Consider the following 15,895-nt stretch of genomic DNA (forward strand, 5'->3'; position numbering starts at 1 on the left):
ACCTGAGGCTATTTTATGAAGTAACTAAAATGTTCTGAACTTTTACTAATAACATCTCAAATAATTGTTTTGTATACAGTTGACCTTTGAACAGCACAGGTTTGAACCACACTTATACGCATTTTTTTGCAATAGTAAATACTATAGTAATGCACTATCCAAGATTGGTTGAATCTACAGATTTTCGACTATGCCTGGAGTCAGTGGCCCTAACACCCACCCCCCGAATTGTTCAAGGTTCGACTATAGTTATTTACCAACTTGTAGGAGCCGATGTGTAGAAGAAAGTTTTTCCTTAAGACATTTTTAAAGCAAATTTTTGCCTGTTTTTTAATTTTGCTAGATTTTGCTTGAATAGTATGATAGATATTATTAATGTAGTTATCGACTATAACTGAATTAAAGAAGACAAATACTTTGTCATTTTGAAAAATGAGCTTCATTTTCTTCTAGTCTAATGGATGGGATCCCAATGACATGTTTCGATATAATGAAGAAAATTATGGTGTAGTGTCTACATATGATAGCAGTCTATCTTCATATACGTAAGTTTTAAAAGTTTGCTTTTGTTTTAATACATATTTGCCTTTGATTTTCATCAACCTAAATTACGATGTTGAATAAATGTTTCTGTTGGATTTTAAGTTAAACGATTATGTGAAAGAATTATCCTTTTACTACCTACACTGATAAATTCCCATTAAAACAGGGATTAAATATGGTTTACTTATACCCTAATTTTTTGCTCTAAATAAATTTTGTTTCATTTTTACACTGTAAAAACTCTAAATTGGTAAGTGCAGAGGTTATGGGGGAATAGTCAATTTAACCAGTTTTGGAAATGTTATATTCCTCTAGGGAAAAGGTAACAAGAAAAATCAAGTTTTGATTTATAAATAAATAGATGACTGTAGCTCTCTTACAGTTTTACCAGCATTTTAAACTCTGAACTCTCTTAATAGTTGATTGTGACAGATATGTAAACTATGACTTAAAAATAGTCACTTTGCTTTTTCTTTTCTTCATGTTTCAGGGTGCCCTTAGAAAGGGATAACTCAGAAGAATTTTTAAAACGAGAAGCAAGGGCAAACCAGTTAGCAGAAGAAATTGAATCAAGTGCCCAGTATAAAGCCCGGGTGGCCCTGGAAAATGATGATAGGAGCGAAGAAGAAAAATACACAGCAGTTCAGAGAAATTCCAGTGAACGTGAGGGCCACAACATAAACACTAGGTATTTAAAGGAAATCATGATGCAGTATTTTGGATACACAACTCAAGGTCTGTGTGAGAAGGTGTATTATTATTATTATATTTCATCTTCCTTTAATCTAGCTTAGGTAGAGAATGCAAATGGAGATGGTTTCAGGTTCTGTTAGAGAAAAGATTACAGTAATCTTGGAAAGTATTTTTTGAGCATCACCTCTGTGGAGCCAAGTGTTGGATATACAGTGATGAGCATTTCGAGGTCTGGAAGAGCTTGTTAAAGAATAATGAACAGGTTGCGGGGGGAGTACATATAATTACAGTTCATTATGATTTCCTAGATTAGAGGGGTGGTCAGAGTACTAGAATCATGCAAGTGAGGAGAACTAGCATAACTTCGTGGGGTGAGAGAATGTCTAACAGAGGAGGTGATGTTTTGTGATAGGATAGTAGATCTGTCTGCCACTCAAAGAGACATAAAACAGAGGAGTTCCTTGTATGGTGAAAGACAGGTGAAAGAACTTGTGCAGTTCAGGGAAAACCTAGTTGTTTCATATGTCTGGAATACACGGTGTATGTTGAGGTTACAGTGGTAACAGCTGGTGATAGGAAGCTGAGGTAGTGAAACTCTTTCTGTGTCATGTTAAAAAGCACCCTGTAGATAGGGGATGGCATGAACCAACTATGGGACATTGAGAACTGGCTGAGACATAGAGATCAGTTATTGTATTGAAATAGTTCAAGTGTGAGAACTTGGTAACCAATGAGACCAGAACCAGTGATAGAAAGGTTAGAAAAACCAGGCATGACCCTGAGTTTTATTTGATAACCAAGCAGATTGGTGGTTGTACTGGTAATGGCGGTAGAAAACATGGAGCAATCTTGAGGGGAGATAGAGTGAGTCCATTTGTGCAATTTACTGCATTTGAGGGGCTCACAGGTCTTCTATGCATTTATTCATAAACATGTTGAGAAACACCTGCTACATACCTGGTAGAATAAGATACACATTCTGTCTTCAAGGCACTCACAGCTTAGGAGTCGTGATTTGAATTAAAGTGTTCAGGGAGAGATGTTGAGACTGTGAGACTGAGTGTGGATTTGGGGGGTTGATGTTGAAGCCATGGAAAACTAATGAACAGCCACCAAGAGAAGAGATCACAGAGAAAACAAAGTAGAGAAAACCAAGGAAGAACAGTTTCAAGAAGACAGATGTTGATTGATAGAAACAGCCATAAAGAGGCCAAGTGGATAAGAATGAATACACATCTGTTACATTTTGTCCTTAGCAGGATTATCTGAGGGAAAGGAAAGGCCAGAGGCTAGAGCTTAGAGTAAGATGGAAGAATAGGGGTGTCTGGAAGTGGGGCCATTTGGTTTTAAGTGTTTAACCTTTTAGTAACAAGCATTCCCTTCTGCCTAAATTACTTTTAGATATGTTTCATTGGCCTGGTATCTATTAGGATAAAATGATTTAAAGGATCTCTCATTTTCAGGGAAAATAAATATATTCCTCCTGGACAAAGAAATAGAGAAGTCATATCCTGGGGAAGTGGACGACAGAATTCACCGCGTATGGGCCAGCCTGGATCGGGCTCCATGCCATCAAGATCCACCTCTCACACTTCAGATTTCAACCCAAATTCTGGTTCAGACCAAAGAGTAGTTAATGGAGGCAAGTATTTTGACCAAATTTGTCAATGTCATTGATCAAATACATAGTTTTCTGAATATTTACAGTTTTACATCATTGATAAGAACATACATACCTTTAATGATTTCCTGTGGAGTAGTTTTCACTTAATTTAAATTTGCCTTTGTGGATATCAAATTAGTAAAACTAGTAAAAATTAGTATGTTATTGGCATATACAGCATTTAGCATGATGAAATACTCATGTATTAAGATAAAGTGCTAAATGTAACCAAAGACATTCACTTGGCAAAAAAAAACACTCCACATATGTGAAGAAATTGGAAACTTTGGGTAGGTTCTCAATTTTAAAAATACTGGATGTTAAAATTATTTAGATATAGTTTACATGGAAAATCCCAATCTCTGTGAAACACTCAGTGGTTAATATAGATTCATTTTTATGAACTGTTTGTTTATATATTTATATTCTGCTTACTTCAAGAAAGGATTTGATGTTACTTGCAATACAAGACACAATCAAGAGTCATGTGAAGATGGTGAAGAAAAAAAGTGCTTAAAAAAATAGAAACAACTCTTAGTGTAAGGGTGAATATTGTAGTTTAGCTTAAGTAAAATACAGAAACTTGAGTCTTTAGTAGGAAGATATTTTTTTCTATTCTTCCTCTGTATCTAGGTTAAATATAGCTCATGGGTCATGGATCTCTCATACAAGTCAGGGATATTGGACACAGCAGTGCCATAGACTGTATGGAACCATGGTAATTAATAATACTGATGGGGGACTTCCCTGGCAGTCCAGCGGTTAAGACTTGTGCTCCACTATTTACAATATAGCCAGGACATGGAAGCAACGTAAGTGTCCATCGACAGATGAATGGAAAAAGAAGATGTGGCACATATATACAACGGAATATTACTCAGCCATAAAAAGAAACAAAATTGAGTTATTTGTAGTGAGGTGGATGGACCTAGAGTCTGTCATACAGAGTGAAGTAAGTCAGAAAGAGAAGAACAAATACCGTGTGCTAACACATATATATGGAATCTAAAAAAAAAAAAAAAGGTTCTAACGAACCTAGGGGCAGGACAGGAATAAAGACGCATACGTAGAGAATGGATTTGAGGACATGGAGAGGGGGAAGGGTAAACTGGGACGAAATGAGAGTGTCATGGACATATATTCACTACCAAATGTAAAATAGATAGCTAGTGGGAAGTAACTGCATCGCACAGGGAGATCAGCTTGGTGCTTTGTGACCACCTAGGGGGGTGGGATAGGGAGGGTGGGAGGGAGACGCAAGAGGAAGGGCATATGGGGATATATGTATTACATATAGCTGAAAAAAAATTAAAAAATGGGAAGCTTTTAAAAATTTACTAGCCTAAAATTAATTTTATCTTATTATTTGAAAGTAGTTATAATGCCGACTCATGGGATTCTATTTTATTACTATTAAAATTGTAATTACTCATGGAAAAAAAAAAGACTCAGTGCTCCAATGCAGGGGACGTGGGTTCAATCCCTGGTTGGGGAACTAAGATCCCACATGCTGTGCAGCACAACCATAATAATAATAATAATAATAATAATAATAATAATAATACTGGTGGTGCGTTAGTTACTAACTCAGGGCTAACAGTGGACATTCAATTTTAGGTATTTAAGTTTGGAAAGTTAGAAAAATAGAGAACACTAAGTTTCCAATTTCATTTGTTTTCATTGAGTCTTTCTCCAGAATTCCTCTCCAATGAACACTCTTGAGTATTTTCTATACATTTGTATTGGGGGTGAAATTTCTTTGCTCACTGAGTAAAGAATTTTAGTTGTTCATGAACAGAATTTTCAAAATAAAAAACCGAAAGGGGCTGGGAAATATATGATACTCAAGTGTGTGGAACCCTATGGAGAGGAGACCTGGATTGTTTCCTAAGATTAAGGTAAGTGATATGTCATGTTACATGTTAGCTGTATTTTGACCTGTGCATATCCTTCAGTGTCGGTTTATTTGGTGATGACTGCTTTGTAGTTGCATTGTTTATTAAGCAGTCTCTTAGATGAATGTTTAACTGCATAAATTATTTAGAAGGTCCCCTTTTTCTAATTTGATAAGATTAAAATATGTGTTTTGAAAAGGCAATGAATATTAACCTGTCACTCCTGTGACTCTAGAAAATAGTAGAAGTAATGTTCTATTTCTACTTAAATGTACCTGCTTAATGAGATTTCAAACTCAACCTTACATTAAAGTATAAACTAGATGAAAACCACAGACAGATATAAGAAACCAGCATTTTTAATGAGATATAATAGCTGATGTGTCAAGCTAAAACTTTTAATAATAATCTTATTCCTGAGTTTTGTGATTTATTGTGTGAAATTATCTGGTGTATGTTATACTCCTTTTAACAATTGATTACCAAGAAACAGTTGCAGAAGCAGAATTAATAGGCAAAGTCTTAACTGTCTTCTTCAGTAGTATGTGTAGATCCTAATTAACCCTTTGGGAACGTGTATTCATTTAAACAGACTTAATTTTAAGGAGGTTAAAGTAAAATGTGAATTTATGTCAGTTAAGTTATGCTAAAACTTATCACAAATCAAATGACTGTCCTCAAAGGGTTAAAATGTGCAAGAAATCATTTTTGTCATTTTACTTTTTTTTCTGTTTACTTTTTTCCCTCATTTTTTTCTTTAGTTTTTATACTTTCCTTCATATCATTTGTTCTGTCAGGTGTTCCCTGGCCATCGCCTTGCCCATCTCCTTCCTCTCGCCCACCTTCTCGCTACCAGTCAGGTCCCAACTCTCTTCCACCTCGGGCAGCCACCCCTACACGGCCGCCCTCCAGGCCCCCCTCGCGGCCATCCAGACCCCCGTCTCACCCCTCTGCTCATGGTTCTCCAGCTCCTGTCTCTACTATGCCTAAACGCATGTCTTCAGAAGGTACAATACCACAATTTGTTCATGTTTTTGTTTGTCTTTGTTTAACTCCTATGTGAGTTTATAATTACAAAATAGTTTCCTCTTCATTATTTAATAACCTATAATTTCTGTGTTTTAACTTTAGTTTATTAAAACTATTTCTATTAACCTTTTGTTCATTAGAGAGAAATTTGATAAATGCTGTGTGAAGCTATGAACTATCCTGAATTGTAAGAATGAGGGTTTTGTCTCTGCCTGGTAATGATGCTGTTTTATAGCCCAGGGCCTTCTCCCTTCCACTTTACAGTGTATACAGTGGTTAATGGTAAACAGTGAACTTTCTTCATCAGTCTTGGACTTTTTGTAGAACCTATCATTTTATAGCTCCTTGGCCAAGGTACTAGTGAATTTGCCTGTTGGCCATAGGCAGGAGTGATGGTTTAGGGGTCCTTTTTGAGAGGGACGTTACATGTAGCTGCCTTTGTGTGTTTACTCTTAGATTACAATACAGAGTTTACATTTGTGTTTGGAGAATTTAAAAAAAATAGTTTTGTACTATTTCATAGTGAAAGTCTTTAATATGGAAGAAGTTCTTGATCTAAGATAAAATTTTTATCTTAGAAAGCTATGTATGAATCTTTAGGGTTTTATTTATTTATTTCCCTTGTCAGTAAAAAAGAATAAAATACTGTAGTTCTCATTCATTGGTGCTAAATCCACCATTGCTACATATCAGATACATGGATGTGTTGTAGAAAGGTCACATTTTAATCTAAATGTCGTGCATAAGTAAAAAACCTTTTTTCTGAATGATAATGACCTTTAACATTATTTCAGAGTACTTGATATGTTAAAATTTTAATCTGATTTGTTCATTAAAATTACAGTTGATATTGCTTATGCTGAGACTAACACAGTTTTCTGGTATAAAATGCTTCCCTGGAGAAAACTAGTTGGCTGTTTTTTAATAAATTGTTGTCATCCAGGCAGGGAGGTCATGTGATCTTGACTAAAGCAGCTAACCTTGTTAGCTGTTGAACAGCATGTTGAAAGCATGTTGAACAGCATGATTTTCAAGGTGACTTCCTTACTCAGAAGTGCCTGTGATGGTGGCCTCTAAATGAAAAGTTACATTCTGTTGACATATTTGTTGTGGTCTATTGTTTGCATAAGTGATGTTCATGAGAATATGTTAGATAAAATAGAACTCATTAGTGAGTGTGAGCGTGTTCACGACAGTTAGATGTTAAGGACTCACACAAAAGTACACCTGCATATTCAGGGATGCTGTGTTATTCAGTTTTTCTTTTTAAATAATTTGAATTAAAATATGTTTTCTAGTCATGTAGTTAGGTGATACTGAAGCATTTTTAAAATGTGAACTTCAAAATAAAACTATTAAATATAGTGGTTTTCTGTGCTTAACATGGAGACTGTATTTTGTTTCTGAAAGTATTTTACATATTGCCAAAGACTGAATTTTTTTAAGTTAGAGTTTGATTTCATTGAGCTATGCCAGCCGTCTTTCTTGGTCTTTTTCTGTAAAGGGACGTAAAAATTATGTATAAATATGCAAATACCCAGTTCTTAACTCATTCTTTAATCTAAATTGTATCTCCAGTTGAAAATTATATAACATTAACATTCTTTGTAAGATCGTGCCCATGATTGAATTCCTACTCAGGGCACAAATTAATCTGACATTCTAAAGAGTGGCAAGGGACTTCCCTGGCGGTCCAGTGGTTAAGACTCCACACGTCCACTGCAGGGGCCATGGGTTCAATCCCTGGTCAGGGAACTAAGATTCTGTATGCCGCGTGGCGCAGCCAAAGCAATAAAATAAAAAATGAAGAGTTTGGCAAGGTAAGGGTAAGGGGCCTTGGCTTTGACATTAAGAATGAGTTTTGCCAGGTGTTATCACTGTCAGGTTTCTATGGTAAGAGTCATTGTGTCCACTGTTTTCGCCTGACAGTTTTGTTTGAATGCACAGTAGACTTCTTTATAAATAGAAATTGCTAATGGGGTGACAAAATTGATGGATGTGGAATTTTGACAATTTGTATAGTGCAAATTTCTTGCCCAAATGTCAGTTATTCTAGTCTGTAAGTCATGCCTTAACGGTAGAATTTTCAGTTCACAGCCTGTTAAGTATGAGACACTTCCTACAGTTGAGGACTGTTTTAAGACATGGGTCGTGAAATTGTTCACCATGGCAGAAGAGGTAGATAAATTAAGGTTTTGGAGAAATTTAAGAAGGAAAATGTGCATCTTTTTACTAGTACAAAGACATATCGCGGTCAATAGTTTGTTGTTTAAAATTTTTTTCCCCGAATTTTAGAGGTAATATATTGTAGAAAATTTGAGGGAAAAAACTAAAAGTATGTGTTAAAATAAAAATTATTGCATCATGTAGCTATAACTCTATTAACATTTTATTATATTTATTTGTATATGCCTACAAATAATGGGTATAGATTAAAGAAATTGCTAAGATCTTTGAAGAGTTATGACATCTTATTGTTAGATTTCTTACCACCAACTGCATCCCTCCCTTTCTTTAAAAATAAAGGGAAATAAAATAAAATTTATTTGTAAGATTTTATGGCATTCCACAAAATAATTCTGAAAGAGTATGGCCAAAAATATATGTGGTGTTTGTTTCCTTTTTCTTAACCAAGAAGAAATGAGAGAGGGAATGTGTGGGGGGTGTGTGTGTGTGTGAGAGAGAGAGAGAGAGAGAGAGAGAGAGAGAGAATGGTCTATGTGTATTTAGCAAAAAACTAGTACTGATGGACATTGTGGCATTCATGTGATGTTCACTGTTTCTTTCTTAGGGCCTCCAAGGATGTCCCCAAAGGCCCAGCGACACCCTCGAAATCACAGAGTTTCTGCTGGGAGGGGTTCCATTTCCAGTGGCCTAGAGTTTGTATCCCACACCCCACCAAGTGAAGCGACTGCTCCTCCAGCAGCAAGGACCAGTCCCGCAGGGGGCACATGGTCATCAGTGGTCAGCGGGGGTAGGTAACACTTGGTTTGGAGCATAATGACAAAGTTCATTTTGTTATTCTACTAGATGTAAAAAGGGCTGAGCTTGAGCTATGTTTGAGGAACTCTAAGTATATATATGAAAAATAGTGGAGTAACTAGGAATTGGGAAAACTATATTTTTTTTCTGGGCTCTACCACTTACCATATGTTAGGGCAAATCATGTGATCATTCTGAATTTCAGTTTTCTCAGTGAGTAATCTTTAGCTAATCTACTCTATGGTCTTGTGATGAAATTCATGTGGGGTTCATAAATAAGAATATACTTTATAGTTTTATAAAGTACCACTCAAATGGAAGGCAAATATAGTACATAACATTTGGAGGGATCATGTTTTGTGTCTTCTTAGCAACTTTGTTCATTGATTCATTCCACAAACATTTATTTTGGGCTTACAGTGCTGTGTTCCCCCCCCCCCCATTCATTCACTCCATACATTTTTATTGACATCCTACTTTGTGCCAGGCAGTATTCTGGGCCCAGGTCCTTGTGTTTCCTAGCACCAATATACGGCACTAATTCCTGACCATATTTCCCTTTTAAGGAATAACAAACATGGGGGACCAAGTTTTATCTGTGATTAGTCTGAAGAATATGCTGATGGAAGCTATAAAAGTGTGAAAAATGTACTTTGACAGGATCTTACAATTAAGACTGCTTTGGGGGCTTCCCTGGTGGGCCTCTCACTGTTGTGGCCTTTCCCATTGCGGAGCACAGGCTCTGAGCCTGCGGCTCACTGGCCATGGCTCATGGGCCCAGCTGCTCCGTGGCATGTAAGATCTTCCCAGACCAGGACACGAACCCGTGTCCCCTGCATCAGCAGGTGGACTCTCAACCACAGCCACCACCTATTTTAAAGAAACAGTCTCACTTTTTAGTAGAGAGTGTTATCTTTATCCTAAAAAGTAGCATTTTTCCTGCCTTAGAAATCCAGTTTCTAAATTCATTTAAAATACTTCGTTTTAGAATTAATATAGTTAGTTAGGAGGGAAAACTACTGTTGGACATAGGTATTAGTAATTGCTTTCATTCTTCAGATATTTGTATTGTCCATCATCACTGCTATTCCTGAGACTTTGGAAAAGAAAACAGGGTGATGGGATAAAAAGTAATTGGGGAGGAGGTCAGATAGAACTATTTTACCTAGATCTTCAGAAAAGCCTTTTTGAAGAAGTGACATTGAACTGAGAATATAATGGGTAACTTTTCTCTTTCTTGTAGTTCCAAGATTATCCCCTAAAACTCACAGACCCAGGTCTCCCAGACAGAATAGTATCGGAAATACTCCTAGTGGGCCAGTTCTTGCTTCTCCCCAAGCTGGTATTATTCCAGCTGAAGCTGTTGCTATGCCTGTACCAGCTGCGTCTCCTACACCTGCCAGTCCTGCATCCAACAGAGCTGTAACCCCATCTCTTGAGGGTATGTAAGAAAGGGCTTCCAGATCCACAATGTCATTTGTGAAGTTGAGTGTTAGAGGTTTAAAAGTTTATGAAAAATGGCTGTGTTGTTTTATTCATAAGTATGTATCAATATTTGAGGGTACATTTAAAATTTTATACAAATGAAGTTAGTTGTTTAAGTAATGCTACTAATTTCATATGTTATTCTTGAATGTGTGTTGTTAAGATAGTTTACATTCCTGGGTAGTAAATGTCAATATAAATAAAATTATTAGTGTTTCATATGTCTGCAAAGTTGGAAAGCCTCTGTTTAAATGTTCTTTTCCAAAAACATGGGATCAAAATTGTTGAATATTTTCCCCTTTAGCTCCTATCTAACTTTGAGTTTTTATAAAATATTATTTTCTAGCTAAAGATTCCAGGCTTCAAGATCAGAGGCAGACCTCTTCTGCAGGGAATAAAGAAAATATGAAGCCCAATGAGACATCACCTAGCTTCTCAAAAGCTGAAAGTAAAGGTTAGAGCTTTCAAAAGTCTTTGGGTATAACTGTAGAAATAGGAAGGAATATGTCTTACTCTCATGCCCAATACAGAGTATTTTTGGTCAGTACTTTTTCTTAGGATTGTGCATATTTAAATGCATAATTTAACATGTCAAAATCTATAATTAACATATTGAAATTTTTATTATTTTTTGATAATAGAGTTTATTTTCATTTCTAACATCCCATCCTAAAAGAATTTTAAGTTAAAGATTAGAAATAAATCTGGATCTAACACTTCTTAATTTTACAGGTATATCACCAATTGTTTCTGAACATAGAAAACAGATCGATGATTTAAAGAAATTTAAGAATGACTTTAGGGTAAGTATCGTATTGACTGATGAATTAGAATTAAAAAAAAATTTTTTAAGCATTACTAAAGATTCTTATATCATCCATTTACAAAAATGCATTATATATACACCCAGAAAAATCAAATCATGTGTATAGAAAGCTAAACATCTTTTTTTTTTCCTTTTTAATTTATTTATTTTTTGGCTGCGTTGGGTCTTCGTTGCTGCACGTGGGCTTTCTCTAATTGCTGGGAGCAGGGACTCCTCTTCATTGAGGTGCGCGGGCTTCTCTCATTGCGGTGGCTTCTCTTGTTGCAGAGCACAGGCTCTAGGTGCGTGGTCTTCAGTAGTTGTGGCACGCGGGCTCAGTAGTTGTGGCTCGTGGTCTCTATAGCGCAGGCTCAGTGTTGTGGCGCACGGGCTTAGTTGCTCTGTGCCATGTGAGATCTTCCTGCGAACCCGTGTCCCCTGCATTGGCAGGCAGATTCCCAACCACTGTGCCACCAGGGAAGTCCCTAAACATTCTTAAAGTTGTCTTTGCGTATTCTTAAAGTTGTCTTTACGTATGCTTTAAGTGAAGTAACTAAAATCATGAGATTTGGTAAGAACAATACAGATATTAAATGAAAGAGAATGTAATTCTGACATTGGAAGTCACCATAACGTAAGTTATTTGATATTCATTTGACTACTTTATTCAGTGACAGTAGAGCAAGGCCAAGGCATGGCTTAGCTGATGTGGCATGTGGAAGATGTACTGGACCCTGGTTTTACAAAAGAGTTGCAGATTTACACTTCATGCACAAATGTATTGTGGTAGACATCCTTCTATAATATCATTTCTCTCCCTTAAGACTTGCTGGATGTAGTCTGATGTCTCCTGGATGACTGTTTCGTTCTTTTGCACAATATTTACTGTTAACATATTGTGCATATCAAGGTATATTTTGAGACCAAATCAAGAAATCATCCTGAAACTTAGCTGCTTAATGGGGGAAAATCTGATTATCAGCCTTTGAAAGAAGACTTAAAAGATGAATGGATCAAAAGCAAAAAGCAGCCTTTTCCTAGCCTGTGTTCTAGCTTCCTAAAAATTAATAAGTTTTTTCCAGTAGTTTCATTCCTGACTTTTTGGCACCGTTTAAAATATTAAATATTATTTCATACTTTAGCACATTTATCTATTCAGCTTTAATGCTATTAGCAGTTGTAAATTTAATTTTTAATTTTTTAAGCTATAGTTAGTACATGGACACGATACAAAGAATGCCCAGTGACTGAATGTCCAGATGCCCACTACCAGCTTAATACATCAAGCACTCCAGCACAGTTAAAGTCTCCTGTGTACTTGCCCACCTCAGCTGCATCCTCCTGCCAGAGCGAAGGGTATCTTTCCTTGCAGTTCTTTATACTGCAGATGAAAAGATCCCTAAGCAACAGGTGGTATTATTTTGCATAATCTTCAGTTTGATATAAATGTCATGTTCTTGCCCATGCTTTCATTTCCTCAGCATTATTTTTTACAGTCATTCATTCCCTTCTTATAGTACACTTGCATGAATTTATTATGTTATGAAGAAAAGAAATTTTTTTACTTTGAAGCATATTAGAGAGTATGTTTTTTGTAACAGTTTTATTGAGGTATAATTTGCATATCATACAATTTAGCCGTTTAAAGTGTACAATTTAGCAGTGTTTAGTATATTCACAGGGTTATACAGTCATCACATAAACCCTTAGCAGTCACTGCTTATTAGCTTTCAAACACTCCTCCCCCCAACTCCCATCCTAAACAGCCATTAATCTGCTTTTTGTCTCCATGGATTGCCTGTTCTGGACATTTCATATGAATGGAACCATACAATAAATGGCCTTTTGTGAGTGGCTTTTTTTCACTTACCATCATGTTTTCAGGATTCATCCATGTTGTAGCCTGTGTCAGTACTTCATTCCTTTTTATGGATGAATAATATTCCACTGTATGGATGGACCATATTTTATTTATCCATTTATCATCAGTTGATGCCTCCAGGTTCCCACTTTTTTTTTTTTTTTTTTTTTTTTTTTTCCTTGCGTTATGCGGGCCTCTCACTGTTGTGCCTCTCCCATTTGCGGAGCACAGGCTCCGGACGCGCAGGCTCAGTGGCCATGGCTCACGGGCCCAGCCGCTCCGCGGCATGTGGGATCTTCCCGAAACAGGGCACGAACCCGCGTCTCCTGCATCGGCAGGCGGACTCTCAAGCACTGCGCCACCAGGGAAGCCCCAGGTTCCCACTTTTTGATTGTTATGAATAATGCTTCTATGAATATTAGTATACAGTTTTGTGTGGACATACGTTTTCATTTCTCTTGGGTATATACCTAAGAGTGGAATTTCTGGTTCATCTGGTAACTCTATCCTTAACCTTTTGAGGAAAACTTCTGGACTGTTTGCCAAAGCAGCTATGCTATTTCACATTCCCATCAGCAGTATGGGAGGGTTTCCGCTTCTCCACATCCTTACCAGCACTTGTTACTGTTTGTTTTTTTGATTGTAGTCTTCCTTGTGGTATGTTGTGGTTTTGACTTGCATGTCTCTGGTGGCCGATGATGTTGAGCATCCTTTTATATGTTGATTGCCCATTTGTTTTTTGTTTGTTTGTTTTTATCTTTCTGCACATTTTAGTGAAGTAATTCATAACTACTGATTTTATTAGGAGATATATGTTGATGAAAGTATCCCGAAACCAGCACTCATGAAGATCATTGCCTGCTATTTTTCACAAGAAGTTTCAGCCTTATACATAAGATGTTTACATATAACAGAACTGACATTACCACAATATACATCAGTATTTATAGTCACAATATGGACATAAATGTCAACATCTATCAAATAATGATAATTAGATATCTATGTGAATGTCATTTTCCTTGTATTTCCTTCTATTATTAGACATACTAAATAATCAACTAATTATAAAGTAATGGGACAGGCAAAAAATACTTCTAGTTATAAATTAAGGAAAATACAGTCATGATAATTCATTGCCCATTTGTATGTCTTCTTTGGAGAAATGTTTATCCAGATCTTCGCCCATTTTAAAAATTAAGTTGTCTTTTTATTGAGTTGTAAGAGTTCTGTATATATTCTATGTACAAGTCTTGCATCAAATGTGTGGCTTGCAATTTTTTCCTCCCATTCTGTGGGTTGTCCACTTTCTTGATGTTGACAACTAAAGCACAAAATTTTTTAATTTTGATGAAGTCTAGTGTATCTGTTTTTTCTTCTGTCCCTTGTGCTTTTGGTGTCATATCTAAGAAACCATTGCCTAATCCATACTCATAAAGATTCAAAGATTCACTCTTATTTTCTTCTCAGAGTTTCAATTAAGGCTGTGATCTATTTTGAGTAATTTTTTTTAAAATTTCAGTGTAGTTGATTTACAATGTTGTGTTAGATTCAGGTGTATAGCAGAGTGATTCAGTTAACACATATGTGTGTGTGTATATATATATTCTTTTTCAGATTCTTTTCCATTATAAGTTATTACAGGATACTGAATATAGTTCCATGTGCTATACAGTAGGTCCATGTTGTTTTTCTATTTTATATATAGTGTGTATCTGTTAATCCCAAACTCCTAGTATATTCCCCCGCTCCTTCCCCTTTGGTAACCATAAGTTTTCTGTGTTTGTGAGTCTGTTTCTGTTTTGTTCATTTGTATCATTTTTTTAGATTCCACATGTAAGTGATGTCATATATTTGTCTCTGACTTACTTCACTTAGTATGATAATCTCTAGGTCCATCCATGTTGCTGCAAATGGCATTATTTCGTTCTTTTTTATGGCTGAGTGTGTGTGTGTGTGTGTGTGTGTGTGTGTGTGTATACATACACACCACACCACATCTTCTTTATCCATTCATCTGTCGATGGACACTTAGATTGTTTCCATGTTGTGGCTGTTGTAAATAGTGCTGCTGTGAACGTCGGGGTTGCACGTATCTTTTCAAATTAGAGTTTTGTCTTTTCCAGATATATGCCCAGGAGTGGGATTGCTGGATCATGTGGTAGCTCTAGTTTTAGTTTTTTAAGGAACCTCCATACTGTTGTTCTTAGTGGCTGCACCAATTTATATTTTGAGTAATTTTATTATTTTTTTAAAAAATAAATTTATTTATATTTTTTGGGGCTACATTGGATCTTCGTTGCTGCGTGCAGGGTTTCTCTAGTTGGGGCGAGCAGGGGCTGCCCTTCATTGCGGTGCGCAGGCTTCTCATTGTGGTGGCTTCTCATTGTGGTGGCTTCTCTTGATGCAGAGCACAGGCTCTAGGCACGCGGGCTTCAGTAGTTGTGGTGCACGGGCTCAGTCGTTGTGGTGCAGGGGCATAGTTGCTCCACGGCATGTGGGATCTTCCCGGACCAGAACTTGAACCCCCTGCATTGCAGGCGGATTCTTAACCACTGCACCACCAGGGAAGGTTTAAATCTTGCCCTCTGTACAACATTGAGGCATGTTGTCTACATCTCCCAAGCCAAAATGGGATAATTGTAGAAACTACTTCATCGTGTTCTTCTGAAAATTAATGAGATACTGCCTGTAAAGTGTTTAATATAGTTCTTGACATATAGTATATACTCAATAAATATTAATTTTTATTGCCAAAATATAGATGAACCAAAGTTGTACCCGCAATCACAGGTTTCTTTTTCTCTGAGTCACATAAGAATTTTAGTTTTCCCATAAAAATGTCCATTCTACCCAAAGCAATCTATGGATTCAGTGCAATCCTATCAAAATTCCAATGGATTTTTTTTTTTTTTTTTTTTTTTTGTGGATATGTGTCC

At 36.5% G+C, this 15,895-nt stretch overlaps 1 protein-coding gene across 1 annotated transcript in view; it reads left to right on the top strand.

Moving 5' to 3' along the window:
• The window catches only part of ATXN2 (ataxin 2), a 122,582-nt gene that overhangs the window by 67,460 nt on the left and 39,227 nt on the right, over positions 1-15,895 (top strand). The window contains exons 7-14 of the mRNA XM_007464876.1: positions 454-545; positions 1,034-1,231; positions 2,700-2,878; positions 5,592-5,801; positions 8,615-8,797; positions 10,049-10,246; positions 10,637-10,744; positions 11,023-11,093. Of these exons, the coding sequence (XP_007464938.1) occupies positions 454-545; positions 1,034-1,231; positions 2,700-2,878; positions 5,592-5,801; positions 8,615-8,797; positions 10,049-10,246; positions 10,637-10,744; positions 11,023-11,093 (1,239 nt within the window). The remainder of the gene's footprint in view (positions 1-453; positions 546-1,033; positions 1,232-2,699; positions 2,879-5,591; positions 5,802-8,614; positions 8,798-10,048; positions 10,247-10,636; positions 10,745-11,022; positions 11,094-15,895) is intronic.

Source organism: Lipotes vexillifer, unplaced genomic scaffold (assembly GCF_000442215.2).
Source record: "Lipotes vexillifer unplaced genomic scaffold, Lipotes_vexillifer_v1.1 scaffold2030, whole genome shotgun sequence".
Lineage (NCBI taxonomy): Eukaryota > Metazoa > Chordata > Mammalia > Artiodactyla > Lipotidae > Lipotes > Lipotes vexillifer.